Source organism: Pseudophryne corroboree, chromosome 3 (assembly GCF_028390025.1).
Source record: "Pseudophryne corroboree isolate aPseCor3 chromosome 3, aPseCor3.hap2, whole genome shotgun sequence".
Lineage (NCBI taxonomy): Eukaryota > Metazoa > Chordata > Amphibia > Anura > Myobatrachidae > Pseudophryne > Pseudophryne corroboree.
In genome coordinates this window covers 207,911,031-207,933,582 of record NC_086446.1, presented here as the reverse complement: position 1 = coordinate 207,933,582, position 22,552 = coordinate 207,911,031, and the positions used below count along the sequence as shown (strand labels likewise).

Genomic DNA, 22,552 nt, shown 5'->3' with positions numbered 1-22,552 from the left:
CAAGGCTTGTTTTATTTCTCTCCAAACATTAGATTGGATACATTCCTATTCACTTTTGGAACCTCTTGCTGTTCTGCAAAGAAGAAGAGGGCACTATGGTGGTCATTCCGAGTTGTTCGCTCGTTGCCGATTTTCGCTATGCTGCGATTTGTTGCTAACTGCACTTGCGCATGGTACGCAGAGCGCATGCGCTAAGTTATTTAACACAAAACTTAGTAGATTTGCTGGTGTTCGAGCGACGCTTTTCAGACGCACTGCTGATCGGTGAATGATTGACAGGAAAGGGGCGTTTCTGGGTGGTAACTGAGCGTTTTCCTGGAGTGTGCTAAAAAAACGCAGGCGTGTCAGGGGAAAACGCGGGAGTGTCTGGAGAAATGGGGGAGTGGCTGGACGAATGCAGGGCGTGTTTGTGACGTCAAACCAGGAACTAAGCGGACTGAGCTGTTCGCAATCTGTGAGTAGGTCTGGAGCTACTCAGAAACTGCAAAGAATTATTTAGTAGCAGTTTTGCGAATCTTTCGTTCGCAATTCTGCTATGCTAAGATACACTCCCAGAGGGCGGCGGCCTAGCGTGTGCAATGCTGCTAAAAGCAGCGAGCGAGCGAACAACTCGGAATGAGGGCCTATGGCCCTCATTCCGAGTTGTTTGCTCGCTAGCTGCTTTTAGCAGCCGTGCAAACGCTAAGCCGCCGCCCTCTGGGAGTGTATCTTAGCTTAGCAGAAGTGCGAACGAAAGGATCGCAGAGTGGCTACAAAACAAGATTGTGCAGTTTCTGAGCAGCTTCAGACCTACTCCTAGCTTGCGAACACTTCAGACTGTTTAGTTCCTGATTTGACGTCACGAACACACCCTGCGTTCAGCCAGCCACGCCTGCGTTTCCCCAGGCACGCCTGCGTTTGTATCTGACACGCCTGCGTTTTTCCACACACTCCCAGAAAATGGTCAGTTACCTCCCAGAAACACCCACTTCCTGTCAATCACTCTGCGGCCAGCAGTGCGACTGAAATGCGTCGCTAGACCTTGTGTAAAACTACTTTGGATGTTGTGAAAGTATGTTGCACGTGCGCATTGCGCCTCATACGCATGCGCAGAACTGTCGATTTTTTGCCTGATCGTTGCGCAGCGACCGAAAACAGCTAGTGAACAACTCGGATTGACCACCTATGTATTCTCCTTAACACAAACATAAGGAAGGCAGTAAATTATGTTACAAGGTTTGCTCTTTTGGATGTTACATGAGTGTAGGGCCCTGTGATCCATCCTCATCAATATCAATCTGTGTGTCCAAGTATTGCTCCAATATTCCATTAAAGATTTTTGTAAGTGCATCTTTTATACCTTGTAAGTAAGATACCTTTAAGGGACAGTCGGTTACCAAGGTCATAGGGTCATTTAATGTTTCTGAATAACACTTCTTTATAGTAAATATTAAATGCATGGTACCTTGAATTTGGGTAAAAATTTATCTTTACCTTCCTCTAGGGTTATCAGTCAGGAGTTTGCATGAGTGATGTATGCAAGGCAGAGATCTCATTCCACTGAGCTTCCTGTATTGTATATTCTAGCAATTGGAAGCCCTGTTTAGTCTGCAACCCTTAGTGCTGAAATATTTCAGTTAGTTCACTTGAAGGAGCTAGATGCCTTGAGATACAGTATTGGGAGCTGATGACAGCAAAGGAAGTAAATACTCTTAAGTGTAGGTTCCATATAAAGAGTGGGTGAATTGCAGCATACAGTATCTGAGAGTATAGGGGGTCTCAATTCTCAGATGGACTAAAAATGTCAGGACATTTTCTTCACTTGATATAGTAGGTTTCTATATAAGTACATGTTAAGCACACACTCGTGTAGAAATAGAAAGTTTTCTATTGAGGCCGAGTGTCATATAGTAACTTTAGTACCTGTCGCACATCTTCTGAGCATCTTGCTTGGAGTTTTAAGCTTTTGGTTGGTCTTGTCATCCATGCGGTAACTAAAATTTGATGCAGTGTCTTTAGACTTACAATAAGTCTATGTCAGTCTTCTTGTAAGGAAAAGCATAAGTGTCGGAAAACTTGGATGTATGATGGTGCAGAATAGTCACTATATACTAAAAGCGAATCCATCATAAACTGAAAATTGAACTCTGTGGATAAACATCATCCTATATTTTCCTCACAATGACTTAGCTTGATGTACAAGTAGATTTATAGAACAGACTTATTCCACATTTGACCTAAACTAGAATGCAGTTTGAACCTGGTCTCCTGTGCAAAAGATGATGAAAGCATTAACCAATGAATCCGTTTTTTCAATATCCTGGAAGTGAAATAGCCTGGGAGGAAAAGCCCTGTCTGCTCAGCACATAAACCAATTTAACAGCCTAACCCAAAGAGAGCAGAAAATGATTTCTCCATTTCCAGAAGCCCAGCAAACAACTCAAAATTTCTATGGACCAAGACATTTTTTTTTAAACCATAATAAAAAAAGAAAATAAAAAAATCTTCCTTTCATTACTTCAGGTTATTGTTAAGTACAATTGTCCTAACTTATTTAGATGCCTGTTTGGTAATTATGGCCAGTATGGACCCGAACATTGGTCGAATTTGCTCAAGGGGCCTGATTCCGATGTGGTTGGAGGTGCTATAAGCAGCAGCGATAGCTCTAATCTGGTAATAGGGGGTAGTGCAAGCCGGCCGCCGCAAGTCCTACACAGAGGCCAGGACTTCTCAGTGGAGAAGCGGAGACTGTCGCCGCCCCCTACCTGACCTCAAACGGTATCAAACTGTCAGTCACTGAAAGCCTGATGCTGTCCTTGCGTCACAGGACCCGTACATCAGTTCTTCTGAATCAGGCCCAATATGCATTCTAAATAGAGGGCTACTTTTAACAAGGTTATGTATTGCCAACAGCATATTTTGATTAGTATCACAGTGATACTAATGATGACTTACCTTTCCAATGACGTCCATATATAGATTGCGTAAGTGACACTATCACAAACAACAATAAGCCAAGCTTATTGCTGTATGCTAAATACTGAACAGAGCTCATAACCCCTTTAGTGAGTGCTCAAGGGGATATGGTTCATTCTTATATTCTGCTGAGCTGCCCAGGCAGAGCTCTACTTCCCAGAGCCTGCAGCCCTGCCCCCTAGGCGTGCCATGACATAATAGGTTTATGGGGTGGGTCTGGCACAAAGGGCACTGCTGCCCTCTAACAACGCTGGGTGTGGGAAACATGCGGTGAGGTAAATGGCTCAGGAGGCACTGGCTAGTTCCAAAGCCAGATTTACACACAATATATGAGCCAAAGGGTACATGTGGGCATTATACACAAGGGAGGCACTACCTCATCTGTCATAGACTTTTTACTCCAGAGTTTTGACTATAAAAATGATTAGAATAATACAAAGAAGATATTTCTAACATATTGTTTGTATTTTTCATATACTGTATACAGTCAAAACTATGTTGTAAATGTTAGTATGACAGGAAAGGCTCTGCCTCACCTGCATCCCCCCACATCACGTCACTGGCGCCTGCCAGCATCTACAATAACATGGTGTGCCAGTTTCACAGACTACATACCCTCCAACATTCTATACATAAAAATCGGTGCAAATTAGGAAAGTGGGCGTTGTCACGGGTAAAAGACCTTTTCCTATACTTTCAATGGACATTTGGAGAGTCCAAAATCAGTACAGACCATAAAAAAAGGGTACTGTACCTGGCAAAAAGAGACTATAGTTTGCCTGTAAACCCTTGTGGGTAGCAGCTACTGACAATAACCTCTGTATCAGAGCCAGGGGCAGTACGGATGGTGTAATGGTTAGCGTTACTGCCTCACAGCAATGAGGTCATGGGTTCAATTACCAACTTGGCTCTACCTGTGCGGAGTCTGTATATTCTCCCTGTACTTGAGTGGGTTTCCTCCAGGTACTCCGGTTTCCTCCCACAATCCAAAAATATACTGGTAGGTCAATTGGATCCCATCAAAAAATGAACCCTAGTATGAATGTGTGTGCGTGTACATGTGGTAGGGAATATGTATTGTAAACTCCACTGGGGCAGAAACTGATGTGAATGGCCAAATATTCTCTGTAAAGCGCTGCGAAATATGTGTGCGCTAAATAACTGGTAATAATAACATCAGTTTGTATTCAAACCCCAGGCTGTCAGCATCAGAGGTAGTGAATGTTATATCATAATGCTCTTCTCACAGGGAACAACAATTAGTTATTTATGTGTTGCAAGACTACTGTTGCATGGAGATTTTTTTTTAGACTATAGGGAGACCTGTAAATGGTAAAAAAAAAAAAAGTATGATCTCGACATGACTATTGCAGTTTAAAGTTCACCTTCCCTTAATGCAGACACTTTTGTATTTTGATGTGTATTAGTAGATAAAGTCAACCTTTCTGTCAAACTTGACAGTTGTTAACGCCCCCTTGCCCTAGGACCCGCCCCCTTTTAATATTAAATGATAGTGTTTTATATCGCTTAATATAAAATTAATATAAAATTTATAGTGTTCGATATTAAACCGTATTAAAAATTGTCGCGTAACACCAGTCGCAGAGTGTCGCGCAACACCCCGTCGCAGTATGTCACGCAACGCGGCGCGTCAAATCAGGCGGATGAAAGATGCATATTACACAGTGTTAAAACCAGGTAGTTTTAGCGGTATTGATAAATATTATGGGTCGGTTAAAAATAAATTTAAAAGATCCGACGTAAGAAAGTGGTTACAAGAACAAGACGCCTACACGCTGCACAAGCCAGCAAGAAAAAACTATAAAAGGAACATGATTTGTGTATCGGGTATAAACCAACAGTGGCAATGCGATTTGGTCTCGCTGATAGATTTGTCAAAATACAACGATGGCGTTAAATACATATTAACAATCATCGATATATTCAGTAAGAGGGTGTGGGGTGAAAGTCTGGCCGCTAAGAATGCAGCAACAGTCGCTAATGCTTTTGAAAAAATATTCCAGCGCGGTGATGTGCCGATGAAGCTACAAACCGATAATGGTAAAGAGTTTCTAAACAGAAGCCTAAAAAAGGTGTTAGAAAAATACGGTATAAAACATTTCACGACCAATAACGATGTGAAAGCGGCTGTTATAGAGCGCTTCAATAGGACTTTAAAAACACGCATGTGGCGCTATTTCACGGCAAAGAATACCTACAGATATATAGACGTTTTACAAGACTTCATACGCAGCTATAATAACACATACCATAGAACGATTAAGTGCGCTCCAAACGATGTGAATGACTCTAACGCGTTGAGTGTCTTCAAAACGACCTACGGTGATTACTTTAGAAGTAAGAAAGCCCCAGTTTGTTTAGGAATCGGTGACCACGTCCGTATTTCTAAATATAAGGACATATTTCAGAAAGGTTACGAACAGAGCTTTTCTGAGGAGATTTTTGTTGTACATAGTGTGAACACTAAAGGGATTAAACCGCTTTATAAGTTGGCAGATCTGTACGGTGAAGTTATAACAGGTAGTTTTTACCCCGAAGAGCTTCAAAGCATACCAAAAAACTATAACAGAGTTTACAAAGTGGAAAAGATTTTAAAAAATAAGACGGTCAGAGGCCGTAAATACGCTTTAGTCAAGTGGCGCGGTTACCCCGCAAAATTTAACAGTTGGGTCGCAGCATCGGTGATAAAAGACATATAAAGATCATCAGTATCTAACAAGACGAGCGATGGATGACAAGTCGTTCTACATAACCTTACCCAGCAACGCATCGGCTGTTACCTTCCCGCAAAATAAGATTTCTAACTATACGACAAAGTTGGCTAAACCGATAGACTTAAATGGCGAATGGGAAGTGGCACTTACTGAGATACAATACCCGCATACGTGGAATACATTGGATTTACAAGATTGTAGACTGCAATTATCATGGGATGGAACGGCGGAACAGCCGGTGGCGAGAGTCGCGAGTTTGTGCATTAAACCCGGTTTTTATGAGACAATCGAAGCGTTACTGAACGTAATCAACGCTGAAATTGTACAACTGAAACTGGACGTTGGATTAAGACTAACGTATGATCCATTTGCACGCGTTGTAACATGTGACAGTAAACTGTTGTATCAAATCCACGCCGGTTCTAAGCTGACATGGATACTGGGTTTACAACCTAAAACTAATATTTCTAAACCATGCGCCGACATCAAAGGCGGCCAATATACGATGTACGTGTACACAGACATTATCGAACACCAACGGGTCGGGGATAGTTATGTACCGCTACTTCGCACTGTTGAAATGAAGGGTTATAACAATGAGGTTGTCACAATACGATACGAGAAACCCGATTACGTACCATTGTGCAAAACACATTTTGACACGATAGCCATAGAGATAAAGAACGACCAAAACGAGAACATGGCATTTAAGTTTGGGAAAGCGATCGTGAAGCTACACTTCAGGCGCCGCAAAACTGAATTTTATTAACTAAGCAGAATGGTCGCTGTAAAAAATTATGGCGATCCGGGACTCTATGCGCAATATTATAAAACTCAAGCCGGTAATGGATTACCAGGTTTTCACGGCAGCGCATACATGTACGGCTGCGGTTTAGGCGGTATTTTTCGAAGTCTTTTCAGAAAAGCTGTTCCTCTTTTCCGGAGAGGTTTAGAGTTGGCTAAACCGCATATGAAGACAGCGGTTCGTAATATAGCGAAAGATGTTATCGGGCAAGCCACAACGGCCGTTGTGAATAAGATACACGAGGCGAACCAGGCAAAGCAAGACGGTTCAGGACTAATATATACAAGAAAAGGCGTGTCTAAAAGAAAACGGAAGCGTATGATAACGCTTCCGCCTTGGGACATACCCTTTTTAAATAAAAAACAGAGACGACGCAACTCAAAGAAGAAGAGAAAGCCGAAGAGTGCCGTTGGTGATATTTTTTAAACATGTCTTTCATACACCACGAATCCGTTGAATGTGCAAAAACAGAGCTGGATCTTTTTGACGTGCCCCCGACACAAACTAGCATAGAAAAAAGTCTATACGTCGAAGTTCAACCTTTAGCGGCGTTATCCGACACAGCACCGCTTGAATTTTATATAGCAGCCAGCGGTGAACACTACTACGATCTGAACAATACGCTGTTGTACGTGACATGCAAGATCGTACGAACCGATAACACGCCGATACCGCAAGGTGCGCGGGTCGCGCTTATTAATTACCCAATAGCGACCTTATTCAACCAAGTGGATGTAACTCTGGGCGACAGGCTCATATCACAATCCAACAATCTTTACGCATACCGCGCGTACATTGAGACTATATTAAATTACAGCTCGGACGCGTTGTCAACAAAACACACAACAGGACTATTTTACAAAGATGTGGATGGTGAATTTAACAACACGGCGCTGGACGGCCCGAATACGGGATTCAAAAAACGAGCAGGCGCAACAACGCAGAGTCGCACTGTTGAACTGCTAGGCCCGCTTCACTGCGACCTTTTCCATCAACATAAACTAATTTTAAACGCCGTTGATCTGAAGATTAAACTAACCAGAAACAAAGACGCATTCTGCTTAATGTCATCTGAGGCGGATGCCTTTAAAATACAGATCACAGCTGCATCCCTGTTCGTGAAAAGAGTTCAGGTCTCACCGGCCGTGCGGATTGGGCACGCGCAGGCTCTGTTAAACGGTAACGCGAAATACGCGATTGACCGCGTTGGGATGAAAATCTACAGCGTACCAGCAGGCAGTAGAGTATTTAATCTAGAAAATTTATTTTTAGGACAAGTGCCGAAAACAGTTATAGCCGGTTTCGTGGATAACGAATCATTTTCAGGAATACATAACAGGAACCCCCTGTGCTTTGAACACAAAAATGTAAGTTTTGCGTCCCTTTATCTGGATGGAACGCCGCACCCCGCCAAGCCATTTCAACCCGACTTTGAAAGCGGTAATGCTGTAAGAGAGTATATGTCACTCATACAGATCACAAATAAGCAGAAATCTGACAATGGTATACTGATTGACCGCGAAGAGTACATCAGGGGCTACACGCTATTTGCTTTTGACCTTTCACCAGAACAGGAGTGTGGAGAACACCTTTCCCTGATAAGAACAGGCAATCTACGTGCCGAATTCCGCTTTGCAGAAGCGTTGGACCGGACAGTCAATGTGATAATATATGCTCTATTTGATAACATCATCGAGATTAATCAAAGGCGCGATGTGCTGTACGATTATCTATAAATGAAATAAACTAACACTATGCTGCTGAAAAAATGAACACATTACAGATAAACTGTATTCTGTACGCCGTGCAAAGCACAAGGCATATTTTTAAAGGAACGTATCCGTGCGATATGTTGCCGGTCAGTAAACTGTCGCAATACCCCTGCGCGTTTGTAATCAATACGCATAGCAGCGGGCAGCCGGGTGAGCACTGGCTGGCCGCTTATTTTAACGAACAGCGTGAATGTTACTTTTTTGATTCTTACGGGTTAGCCCCTGACAGCCCCCTATTCCCAAAAGCGATAATAAATTTTTTAAACTTGAATTCAAAAAGTGTTTATCACCAAAATAAGCAGTTGCAAAATTTTAACAGCACCGTTTGCGGTCAATATTGCATATACTTTATATTTTACATGTGTAAAAAATACAAATATGTGGATGTACTGGCCCGTTTTAGTGATGACACAAAACGTAATGATTGTTTTGTTTCAAATTTTGTAAGACGACTCCCAAGAAGCCATTGTCTGAGTCATTATGAATATAGATATATACAGAATTGTGTAACTTGTAACCAACGCTGTGCGTGAAGCGTTTTATGTACAACGTGTCATAACTATGACACGTTGTACATAAAACGCTTCACGCACAACGCTGTGTGTGAAGCGTGTTACGCACAACGTTGTATTGTTTGTGTAACTTGTAATCAACATTCTGTTTGATACGTTTTATGTACAACGCATCATATCTATGATGTTTTTCTAATAAACAACGTTGTTTATTAAACTTTATATCGTGTGCTTGAAATTTCTTCCGTTTACAGCAATAGAAACAAAGAACAAAACGTTGTTTTATAAAGCATAAGCATATTTTATTGATATATGTATATATATATATATAACACGGTAAAGATGCATTTAAAACATTACATAAAATATTATTGACATAAGTTAAACATTGTGGCGCAAAATACCAACACAAAATACAGTGTATAAAAATAATATAAATTAGTTATATGTTATAGTTTCAGCCACTGTGAATCCTGAAATAGATTTACGGATCTTTTCCTAGGCAGTAAGTAACCGTGCGGTGTTGTTAAACCTGGGGGACTTAAAACATTTATTCGCCCTTTGTTAAGGGTTTGTAACGACATGGGCGATGTCACAGCGCCATCAGAGTCATCCTGCATCTCAGCTTTTAATCGTTCTAAACACATTCTATTCCCCGCATTGGCTATGACGGTTGAGGGAATATTCAATTCAGACATAGCCCGCATAAATTCAGGCCAACCATTCGGTATATTACGGATCGACACACCGTTACTTTGCGTGATGCTTCTTATTAAATCTAACATGTTGGAACCAGGCACAGTGACACCTTTGTACAGAAACTCCCCTTTACTGTTCCAGTCTGTGATGTGTTTAGAGCGTGTCATTTTACTCAATAGTATTTCACAGTTTTTCTTATACCGGTCATTAACACCGCTCAAAAGCTCATGATAAACAGCATCGGGGGCAATAGGCTGTGTCGTATTATTTGATTCATCAACAGATTTTGCAACGGGTGATAAAAGAGCTAAAGTTGACATTTCACTATCAGCCTGCTTACTCAACACCAGGTATCTCTGCAACAACATTGTATATCGCTTTGCTTTTTCATATTCTGATAAATCATTATTCTGTAGTATTTTCACGATCTCTACATCTAGACCGTGCGTTGCTGTTTTACGTATGTCGTCGCTGTTCGTTTTATTATGTAAACGTTCTATCTGATTCTGAGGCACCAGATACATTTTCTCAGCGTACTCCATCAGCGATTAGACAATAGTCCTGTAATTAGCGGTATAGCAAAACCAAGCAGCGAGCCGATAAAACCACCCGACTGTTTAACCAGAATCTTCTTTTTTCCAATGGCACATTTCTTATTACAAAGTGATTTTATAAGCGCACGCTTCTTTTTAAGGTAGTTCAGCTGCCGCTGAGACAGCGGTATTTTGCCTTTAAGCGTGTTGAGCGCTATCTCACAAATGGCCGTGACTAAATCGTTTGAAGCGTTGGATAAAATAGCATTTCTTTGGATTGGTGTTGCTTTAATTAACGTTTTTAAAAGCACCCAATTACGTCTTATCCGCCCCGACATGTTCACCGTTGTTAGAATGGCAACAAGTGACTAAAGGTTGTACTGTTATAGCTTTATAGAACCACGCTTCTTAATGACAAAAGCGACAGGCTTGTCTGGTGGGAATAAGCCGCTTCGTAAACGATAATCGTCAAGAGCGTTGTTTCTTAAATCAACCAGCAAATACCCATAAGGGGCAGCCGTCGCGGATTCATAGGATTCGAGAAAAAAACGATGTTTCGATGGGTACATTTGTCTAGCCAGAATGCCCACCTGCATTTTATCCCTGGGGTTTTTGAACAGGACCATATATTTTGTGTTTAAATGTATAGTTCTGCTCTTTTTACCTTGACAAAATATGTTTTGGACAAGGTACAGGATACTGAGATTACGATGATGTACATACTTTGTGAAAGCCTTCTCAACCTCAGAATTATTACTTGCCGCGTCCATCAAATCATCAATCACTGTTAAATTAACCTTATCAGGGGGAAAAAGTTGATCATCGCTAAAAGACTCTGGTAACCCCTCTATAAAGCGCGTACCGGGGTAATCACGCAGAAGTTGGTCGTATATAGGTTGCCAACAGGTGTAAAACCAAACAACATTATCAGGTACATGAGTCATATGTGTTGCAGCGTGTTGCAACAGCGTTTTGACAAAATAACTTTTACCCGAATTGGACGGCCCCGCTAAAATACATGAGAAAGGGTGTTGAAATCTGGTGTCCATCTTAATAGCCGAACGGCAGTGTTGTGAAGTTGTCCGTAAGAGACCGTTTAGTATAAACACACCTTTGCGTCTTCTGCAAAGTACGCGTCTCTATCTGCCAGCACTTTTTCACACGTACTATACCGGGTTGACGGATCACAACCTTTTTCTGGTCATCGCCTTCGGGGTTTAAAGGATAATCTAAGACCAGTTCTTTCAGGCTGTCAAAGTTAACGTGCTGCGCATTATCAACATTGAGCGTTATACCTTTAACTTTTAAACAGGTCTTTCCGTTGTTTAGTCGATAGCCGTATGACTTGGGACCGGCTGAGACAAATTCTGTTATATGTGTGCCTGTGGGCAGTTCGCTGGTCAACTCACCTAAATAATCACCCAATGGCGGGCTCCAGTCACCGGGTCTACTGACAAAAATTACAGAATCGGTGTCGTGATAAAGACATCTATCTTGTAATCTATACAGTAGTTTGTACAGTTCAACACGTGCATAAGCCGTTGTAAAGATGGCTATAGTTACATTTGAAATTGCACCCCTGGTGTAATGATCTTTGGAATACTTCCAATTTACCATAACTGTATCATCGTCAATAAAATCCAAAGCGGACACGTCATAGTACGGTAAGAACGCGTATTCAAAAAGTTTGTCGGGGTCAGTCACTAGACACGTATTGGGCATGTTGCTACGTTGACCAAATTTACCCCATAAGGAATTTAAAAACAATTTTGAAATTTGTCTTTTAGCGGGGTTGATTTCTATGTGTTCGGGTCGTAAAGACACGCCTTCATTTTTTTGATAGGCGTCTATATACTCTTGGCGTTTCTCGGCGTCTGTACACCATTCGGGATAACCAGAGGCCTCTTGTTTATCCCTGAGGTGCGTTTTAATGTAGCCTGAAAACAATTTGTCAGATCTCTCATCAAAATGCCACACCTCATAGATTTTACATACCTTGTAACCCATTTCTACAGCCAAGTTTAGTTCCACGGTACACCATGTACCGATGAGCGCACGTTTTTCTGAATCATGAACGCACGGCTCAGTCTGTCCAGACTCAGCGCATGTGCGACATAATGGAAACATTAACTTGCCGCCCATTTTAACCGGCAGAACCGGAAAGAATAGGCCACGAGGTGGGTAAACTTTAACCCTGGCAAAACCGAAATACTTTGTGACATCACCAAAGTCCTTATAAATAATGCGTGGGTGCTGTATAGGATACGTTTTGGTTTTATTAACATACGGATAGAGGCTGGTGAAATCAAAATAGTGTATTTTTTCATCACAGCCTGTTTTGTGATACAGCTTTATGGCGTTTGTGCGCCCGCCATAAAGAGCATCACGTGGCTCCAAGGGTTCGGGTAAATCTTTACCCTTCAGAAAAGCCTGTAGATCCGCATCAGAATCTAGCATAGACTTCCATTCACAACCCCAGATTTCACGTATCTGAAATCCACAACGTTTAAGGTAGTGCAACTTTACCTGCGTCTTGTGGTGTAATTGACCGTAGGTCGTTTTAGTCAGTTTGTTTTTATCATCGGCGTTGTAACAAGCACCACAGCCGTGGTAAAAACAACCTTGGAATTCAAATGCAGTGGGTGTTCCGTTAATCACGGCATAACCATCCAGGCTGTATTTACCAACTTTCTTCTCACCCCCTTGTAAAGCGTGTCTTATACTCACCCCTTCTTTGTGTTCTATGTACATTAACCACTGTATGGCGGGCGTTGAGTAACGCTTCTGCGTCTTGTGATAGTTATCACCCGGTACAAGCGCCAGTGTCTTTTCCTGTAAAAATTTACACCGGTACATGGCCATGCATACGCTCGCCAACGTGACTAATTGAAAAGCCTCGATGTGACGTTTAACCACAACCTTTTTTTTTTTCTTTGTTATTAGAAACTCCTGTTCTGTCATGGCTATAACAGCAGATCTGAAAGCATCACAAGCTTTTTGTAATATTTTCACATCGTCTTTACAATATCGCACGAGCTCTTTTTGAAAGTTAAACGGTTTGTGTACGCACTGTTTATACCAAGCTGTAAACTCAGATAATTCATCAGGCATCATGTATTGTGGACCAAAATACTCTATTGACGGCATAGTTCCTATGTAATTTTGGTTATCAGCTGTGTTAAAAAAATGTGGGAAATAACCTTTGGTACCGTCAAACCCCATCGCCTTTGGTAACTTGCTAAGCCGCATGGGTAAAAAATTTAAAGAGTCGATAAATCTTATCTTCAAATCTTTTACCGTGATGCACATTATGTTGCCGCCTCTAGATAATAATTCAATCTTTAATTTCTCCTTAATCAGCTGGCGCAGCACAAAATATGCATCATAGCGACCTGCATTATGGGCTATGAATGTGTAATGCTCAAATTTTGGTTTCATGAACGTCTTTACAAAGTCTTCGATACACGCAACACCCTTAAACTCCCAGTCTTTCTCACCCGTTAATGTTAAAGCGTAACAGTAGTTTGGTATGTGCACACCCGTCTCCTGCATACACTCAAAATCATAAAAGATGTATTTCTTTGTGGGCTCTTCCGGCTTGATGGTTTGTATATAGCACAAATGGTTCGAAAACCCATCAACGAACACCTTACAAATGGGGCACTTTAGGCCTCTGCAGTTATGATCTGTTCGCCTGTAGAGACAACACTTGTCACAATATACATGTTCAAGACAGGATATTTTGTGATCAAGAGCTAAAGCTTTGTGTAGCTCTAAACACTCGTTTGATCGACAAAATACCCTACACACCGAACACCTTAAAGCCGTCACACCGTCGTCAATACAAGCCGGCCTGTGACAAGCCTTACAAAAGAAAAGACAATCGTGATTATTTCTATGATGGTAAGCGCTATGACAACGGACGCAGTAATATCGGGCACCAAGAAACGCTTTGATATCGAGTATCCCATAAAAGTGACAATCGTGATATAGCACAAAGATCGTGTCTTTGTAACGACTGTCTGCACTGTAGTATTTCCAAGACCCTTGACTGTAATAGAGGAGATTGATGGATACTTTTAAATAATTTTCAAAAATTGCAACATCGCTAAAGCTGACCGCTTTATCAAGCGGCAGATTCAAAGCTTTATGTAGTTGGATCGCTCTCTCCTGTATTACATGATCATTGGCATTGTTACCTTTATCCAGAAGTTTACAGACGCTAGCGGCCAAACACAGGTTATTACCTACGCGTCTGAAGTCATAGAGATATCTCTTTCTTTTATCTATTATTAAACTTTGGGGCAGGCGCTGTAAACTACGCCCAGTCAAACCAGACCCTGCCCTGTTTTTAAAAATACTGATCACAAATCTTAAGCCTGTGGATAATAAGAATTCAGCGTTACTTTGAAGCGTGTTTGTAATCTGATTCAAAAAACTGGCAGCGTCTAATGTTTCTTGCGGCTTACGATGCGAATAGATGGCATTGTGTAACCCACCCCCCTCCAATCTAAGCTGAACGCGGTCGGCCGGATCCACGCCCGCAAGGACACCATCGAGCATGGCCTGTATAGCCGTATGAATGGCTCGAACCCCCTCTACAAATGATGTAACCCTGTCCAAATTAACAAACCGATAGTGATTGTGGTACTCAACGGCTCTGAAATTCGGTCGTTGTCGTTCATAACTGTTAATTGCCTCTAAGTATACATGTTGCCGACCTTCGTCATTACCGGGTGACTCAACACGGCCTGCATCATCATATATGGGGCTTGCATCGCGCTCAATATTGTCAGCCTGTGATTCGTCATTCGGTAATGCATGGGGTGGGGATTGATCTAAATCTACACGCCTCGCACTGTGCTGACCGCCTACCACATGTTCCCTGTGCCGCTTGCGTTTTCTCAATTGGCCACCTACCGCATGTTCCCTGTGCCGCTTGCGCTTTCTCGATCTGATTAATGTTGTTACAGCCTGTTTCACCTTTGCGCGTCGGAATAACTGTGAGATCTTGTATGTTAAACAAGGTTTAATTCGTGGTTTTTTTTTACAGTCATTTAAATTTAAAACACGTTTCAAACCATTGCCTAGCATGCCTAGTCACGGATCAGTTTCATTTATTTCTGCAAAATGATGTATGTTGGCTTTAATAAATTCAGTGGTCTTAACCGACCGATCTATGTATTTTGACATGACATTCATATACGTCTCAACAACTTCTTTAACAATGTCTTGTTTACATTTACTACCGTGGCACACACCTTTAATGTGTTTTAACAAGTATCCGGCTTTTACGCCCATGTTCTCAACATCTTCCCGTATCTTACCCAACAGCGCGTAAAATTGTATTTCAGCGTCTTGGCCTAATTGTTCTGAATTTTGACATTCATCAACTATGTCGGGCGCTAGCCCTCGCGCCGGTACACAAGCATCAGCCGATGCGTGTACCAGGGCTGTCGTTGTAAAAATATTGGGCATTGATGTTACACAATCAACCGTTGTAGTATCACCAGGTATTCCTGCAACGGCTGATAATACTTCATCAGAACTATTCTGCGGATCTTGTGTCGTTGACTCTACACAGTTTGTAATAAGCTCTTGCCCATTTATGTCATCAATATCTGATATCACAGGATTACCGGCTATGTGTCTTGTTTCTGTTTCAGAGCAATCCTGTGTATCGGTAATAGTGATGACATCGGATTGCGACAATTGCTTAACATTACTTCTTGAGTCAATATTTGATAACAAACCAATGCCTGCTATGTGTCTTGTTTCTGTTTCAGAACAAACCTGTGTATCTGGAATTGTGATTACAGCGGATTGCGACAATTGCTTAACATTACTTCTTGAGAGACGCGATGCCCTCTTAACCTTTACAGTCTTTGTATTACCAGCGACATCCCGGTCTGCAGTGTTAAACGCTGTGTGTTTTGATGTTACAGCAACATCATTACTTACGCATGATACAGTTTGTAACGCGATCCTTCTCCGTTGCGGCTTATCATTTTCGGAATATGACAATTTTCTTTTCAGATCTGTAAATGTTGAATTATGACTTCTCTCATTCGTTCTTGGTCGAGCTGGCTTTCGTTTGTTCGGGACGATACAGCCGTTATGCACAGCCATAACTGATGACCTAGCAACGTCCTTATGTACAATTGCCGGCGTTACGAATTGATGGTTCTCCGCTTCAGCGGCGGTTGTGCGTTTTGATATTTTCCCGCTTGTACTAGGTCTGTGTATCTGCGCGCATGTATCACTGACTGTTGGTATCAAAGGAGCATAGCGTCTTGCTACAGCATCATCTGTAATACATATATTATAAAATAAATATAAACGACTCTGCATGTAAATCAGTATTTAAATCACCGCATAACAATATACCATATAACAGTGTTTGATTACACACCTGCTGCTGCGAATTGATGGCTTTCCGTTTCAGCGGCGGTTGTGCGTTTTGATATTTTCCCGCTTGTACTAAGACGGGGTATTTGCGCTACTGTATCACATCCTGATGGTATCGTCGGCGCATAACGCATTGCTACAGCGTCATCTGTAATACATATATTATAAAATAAATATAAACAACGCTGCCTGAAAATCAGCATTTAAATCAACGCATAACAATATACCATATAACAGTGCTTGATTACACACCTGCTTTATATTCGAATGTTTTAGCACGACCCCCTGTCGCGTGTGGGAAAAACGGTTGCTCATCAACAACATTGCTGTTCTGTATAGATGTGTTGTGACAATAATCAGGTTTGTTCAATATATCCCGTAGAATAACATCAGCCGTCGCATCATCCATTTTTGTGGCATCTTTAGCCGGTGAAAAATGAAAAATAAAAATAAAAAAAATAAAAAATATTACATACGGTATAAAATTAGAATAACATGAAAAAGCGATTCATTACTGAGAATATAAAGTGTGTACAGTTGACAACAAATCAGCACAACTGTACAAGGTTTATTTTTAATTCTTTAGCCGTGGAAAAATAAAAAATAAAATGAAAAATAAATAAAGATATCATGTTACTCACAATCTGGCGCCAATTCCAAAATATTATTAAAATCCGGTATAGCGCTGAAGTCTAAGCCAAAGGGACTATCAACAGACAAATCGAGATTCTCTGTATTTGTGATTACTGTCAAATCGTGGGAAATAAAAATGAGAAAATAATAATTATTTAATAATTACTATTTAATAATTACTTATCAATGTATCCAGACTGTTGTACGTTCATACTATTTAAACTTTTAAAAATGAACAAATTGTAGACCTTGACTATAATTTCATACTATTTAAACTTGAAATATAAATAAAAACGCGTCAATGTCCTTTATAGACATAGCTTACTTTGAGAGGTTTGATAACTTGGCAAAGCATCATCATCATCAGAAGAAGAAGATCTGTTTCTAACCATGAAAGTGTTTTTGTTGTTGATGTTCTGCATTGTCTGTCTCTGAAAATGAGAGACGGTTAATTTTAGTTGAAATATTGTGTTGGCGCATTCCCAAAATGAACCACTAGATGTCGCTATTACCACATATTTAAATAACATTCAGACAGCCACATTATTAAAACTATATGTTCTATGTGTTACAATGCATCGCTAAACAACTACATCAATGTGGTATACCCACATTGATGTTGCTGTTTAGCGATGCATTTCACATATGAGTGCATAATGCGCTTTGTACAATAGGTTTGAAATATTAACATATTATACATGTATGCCTAAAAACAAAGGATGCAATGGCAGGACAGAATCGTGTAACAGTGTGTATATCGTGGCATAGAAACAACATATTTAAACAGCATTCAGAGCCATATTTGTAAAATAAATAAAAAATAAAAAATAAAAATAAAAAAAAAATGCAATATGTATAAATATAATAATAATAATAATAATTATGATAATAATAATAATAATAATAATAATAACAACAACAACAACACTTACCATTATAACTTCAAGTGTGTATAGCTGTGCGGCTTCAGTTGAAATTTCTTCTCAGTGCACTTCAGTGATGTGGTCTGTTCTTATAACACTGGCTGTGAGCCATATGGCCCCCACCAACCTGTGGTACGCCGTCCCACATTTCCAAGATGCTTGGGCGGGACTTTTAAATATATAAATTCTAGTCTATAATTTAGTAAATGTGATAAATATTTTCAGTTACAATAAAGATATAATCTTTTAGCTGTTTCTTAAATGTCATACACAGTGCATCAAACGCATACCAAATACATTTATATTATATATACAGAAGAAAAAAAATAAATAAATAAATAAAAAAAATAAAAATCCTGAGTGGTCTAAACTACTTGTATAGATTGAATGGAAGTCATTCCAAATGGGTATATCTTATACTGTAGAATATGAGGCTCATAAAAAGCGCATAAATTATTTAATAATAAAATGAATTTATAAAAAGCATTATACAGAAGTTCTTATGAACTAATGTGCATGAATACAAAATTATTTTATGATTCCATAAATATACACTGGCTTACTGATTTGTAGCTAAAATTACAAAAAATATTGTCTTTGTACATGAATACAAAATTATTTTATGATTCCATAAATATACACGGGCTTACTGATTTGATTAGGACCCATCACCATGATATCTCATTATGGTATGTAATGAATCCAAAAGTTGGAAAAATCCGATTTGAGTTAACACATAAACCTGTAGGTGGTGCTAATGTTCCTCTACAGAGATAACAATCGAAAATGGTCATGGTCAAATTATAAGCAATGGTCATGGTCAAATTTGCACATCGTGCTTCTGAGGGGTTTCTGTGACATTTAAAATGACCTTTGTGACATTTTAAAATGATCTTTTAATTAGTGCCATGTGTGATGAACCCTTGCTTCTAAGAATGGTCATGGTTAAATTGTACATCGTGGCTTCTGAGGGGTTTCTGTGACATTTAAAATGACCTTTGTGACATTTTAAAATGATCTTTTAAATTAGTGCCATGTGTGATGAACCCTTGCTTCTAAGAATTGTCATGGTTAAATTGTACATCGTGGCTTCTGAGGGGTTTCTGTGACATTTAAAATGACCTTTGTGACATTTTAAAATGACCTTTTAAATTAGTGCCATGTGTGATGAACCCTTGCTTCTAAGAATGGTCATGGTCATTAGTGATTATCCTTTTTAAAACTGTAACATGTGTGACTCATGAAGTTTCAGCTGCTGGAATGTAAGAACATTTTGTGTTACAAAAAAAAAAAAAAAAAAAGATGTATTTTAAAGTGTGTGTCATATGTGACATTCTGCGACGGGGTGTTGCGCGACACTCTGCGACTGGTGTTACGCGACAATTTTTAATACGGTTTAATATCGAACACTATAAATTTTATATTAATTTTATATTAAGCGATATAAAACACTATCATTTAATATTAAAAGGGGGCGGGTCCTAGGGCAAGGGGGCGTTAACAACTGTCAAGTTTGACAGAAAGGTTGACTTTATCTACTTGTATTAAATGAAATGTGCCAAATCAGTATGGTTACTATGGTTTTAAATGTACCTATATTAATAATAATTTATGTGAGTGTCAATTAGAAACTGCTCAACTTCACAATTATTTTCCACAGCACATTATTGGTCCATGCTGGGTTTGAATGTTTCTGTGTCCAAATTCTCAGACATATGATGCATTCAAATAGAGAACAATCCGCAATTGCATGTGTATGCAAAGCTGCAAATATTTCTGTAACAGTAGCACCTTATTCACATCAGGCACATATAAGAGGGGTGGCACTCAATTTACCGGTTGTCGGGATCCCGGCGCTCAGCATACCGACAACTATTCTCCCTCTTGAGGTGTCCACGACACCCCTGGAGGGAGAATTTATAGCATGGCGCACGTAGTGCGCCACCATGCCCGCAGCGAGGCGAGCCCAGCAAACCCGCAAGGGGCTATTTTGCGCTCACCCCGCTGCCGGCATTCCAGCTGTAGGGATCCTAGTGCCGGTATACTGGGCGCCGGGATCCCGACAGCCGGCCATTCATAGTACAGACATATAAGAGGCTCTTACACCTTTGCTATAAGTTGTGAAGAGAAAAATATTTTGAATAGAATGACAGAATCTTATATATTCCAAGAAGGTCCATATAATCTTCAGCAGTGAAGTTTAGCAAACTCAGCAGAGGCTAGTTAGTGCTGATGGCCATCGTCATCATCACCTTCTCTATGAGTCAGCCCTCAGACACCTGCAGTTAAATTCAGTGTCGGACTGGGGTATGAAGGTATAACACAGGGTAGGGTGATGCTGTGTGTCTGTGCCTTTTCTTGCGGCGGGCGAGCCATGCAACCGCACGGGGCGCCCGCTGCGGCACTTCAGCTCTTTGATTCCCCCCTCCTCCCGAGTGGTTGTGTCTATGTTACCTTCATGCTCAGGACCTGGAAGTGACAAAACGAGAGGGCAGGAGAGAACTTCCGCCCTTACAGCACCTAAATGTTTTCTTCGTTCTCTGTTCGTTTGGGGTAATTTTTTTTTTCTATGCAGCATTGGACGCTCGCCACACTTCCGGCTTGGTGTCTCGCTCTGCTCCGCTTCGCTCGCCACACTTTACTATTCCAAATAGATTGTGACATGGACCCAGGGGGTTATGGGAAAGGTCCTCTTCACGAAGGTAAACTAGACGTTACCCCTCCTGAGTACCCAGCTTTGGGGGTAGAGTTTCACGGAATGACGCGGGGTGCATCGCGACATCACGACGCAATCGCGTCATTATGCAAAACTCTGGGTACTCGGGAGGAGGGGAAGCCAAGCTACAGGAAGGGCCGGCGCGACGAAGACGAAGGAGAGGCAGCCATAGAGCGGGAAGAACAGCTTCAAACGTAAGTCAGTCTTGCCTGCCATCATGTGTAAAATGGGGACTCTTGCCTGCCATCATGTGTAAAATGGGGGCTGTTGTCTGCCATCATGTGTAAAATGGGGACCCTTGCATGCGTAATGTGTAAAATGGGGACGCTTGCCTGCCGTATTGTGGAAAATAGGGACACTTGCCTGTCGTATTGTGTAAAATGGTAACACTTGCCTGCCGTATTGTGTAAAATGGTAACACTTGCCTGCCGTATTGTGGAAAATGGGGACACTTGCCTGCCGTATTGTGGCAAATGGGGACACTTGCCTGCCGTATTGTGTAAAATGGGGACTCTTGCCTGCCATATTGGGTAAAATGGGGACTCTTGCCTGCCGTAATGTGTAAAATGGGGATTTAATGTATCAAGAACATTGCGGTGTATGGCATAATATATATTTTTCTCTGACGTCCTAGCGGATGCTGGGTACTCCGTAAGGACCATGGGGTATAGACGGGCTCTGCAGGAGACTGGGCACTCTTAAAAGAAAGATTAGGTACTATATCTGGTGTGCACTGGCTCCTCCCTCTATGCCCCTCCTCCAGACCTCAGTTAGTATCTGTGCCCGGCCAGAGCTGGATGCACCCTAGGGGCTCTCCTGAGCTTCCTAGAAAAGAAAGTATTTGTTAGGTTTTTTATTTTCAGTGAGATCTGCTGGCAACAGACTCACTGCTACGTGGGACTGAGGGGAGAGAAGCGAACCTACCTGCTTGCAGCTAGCTTGGGCTTCTAAGGCTACTGGACACCATTAGCTCCAGAGGGATCGAACACAGGCCCAGTCCTCGGTCGTCCGGTCCCGGAGCCGCGCCGCCGTCCCCCTTGCAGAGCCAGAAGAACGAAGAGAAGTTTAAAATCGGCGGCTGAAGACTCCGGTCTTCATTAAGGTAGCGCACAGCACTGCAGCTGTGCGCCATTGCTCCCTTAGCACACCACACACTCCGGTCACTGATGGGTGCAGGGCGCTGGGGGGGGGGCGCCCTGGGCAGCAATTAGATTACCTTACTTGGCGAAAAGCACATAATACATTCTGATAAACTGTATATGTGCATTAACCCCCGCCATTAAAGTACATAAAAGGACAGAAGCCCGCCGCTGAGGGGGCCGGGCCTTCTTCCTCAGCACACCGGCGCCATTTTCTCTTCACAGCTCAGCTGGAAGGAAGCTCCCCAGGCTCTCCCCTGCAGTATCCTGGTACACAAAGGGTAAAAAAGAGAGGGGGGGCACATAAATTTAGGCGCAAAACTGTGTATATAAGCTGCTATAGGGGAAAAATCACTCAGTATAGTGTACATCCCTGTATTATATAGCGCTGTGGTGTGTGCTGGCATACTCTCTCTCTCTGTCTCTCCAAAGGGCCTTGTGGGGGAACTGTCTTCAAATAGAGCATCCCCTGTGTGTGTGGTGTGTCGGTACGCGTGTGTCGACATGTCTGAGGTAAAAGGCTCCTCTAAGGAGGTGATAGAGCGGATATGTGTGTGGGAGGGTGTCTCCGTCGACAACGCCGACACCTGTTTGGATATGTGTAAGTGCTGAGGTAAAATTATTGCACAAAAGGTTAGGGAACAGAAAGGAAATCTACCCTGGTCTGTCCCTATGTCACAGAGTCCTTCAGAGTCTCTCTATGTTCACTATCCAAAATAACA

The 22,552-nt window shown here is 41.5% G+C and overlaps 1 protein-coding gene across 1 annotated transcript; it reads right to left on the bottom strand.

Annotated features, from left to right (window-relative positions):
* Positions 1-14,580: 14,580 nt before the first annotated feature.
* On the bottom strand, positions 14,581-16,902 carry LOC135055121 (uncharacterized). Its single transcript, XM_063958792.1, has 3 exons — positions 16,672-16,902; positions 16,424-16,567; positions 14,581-16,319 (listed from the first exon to the last, which is right to left on the bottom strand). The coding sequence occupies exons 1-3, from the start codon at positions 16,826-16,828 to the stop codon at positions 15,112-15,114; spliced, it is 1,509 nt and encodes a 502-aa protein (XP_063814862.1). The 5' UTR covers positions 16,829-16,902; the 3' UTR covers positions 14,581-15,111.
* Between the last annotated feature and the right edge of the window lie 5,650 nt (positions 16,903-22,552).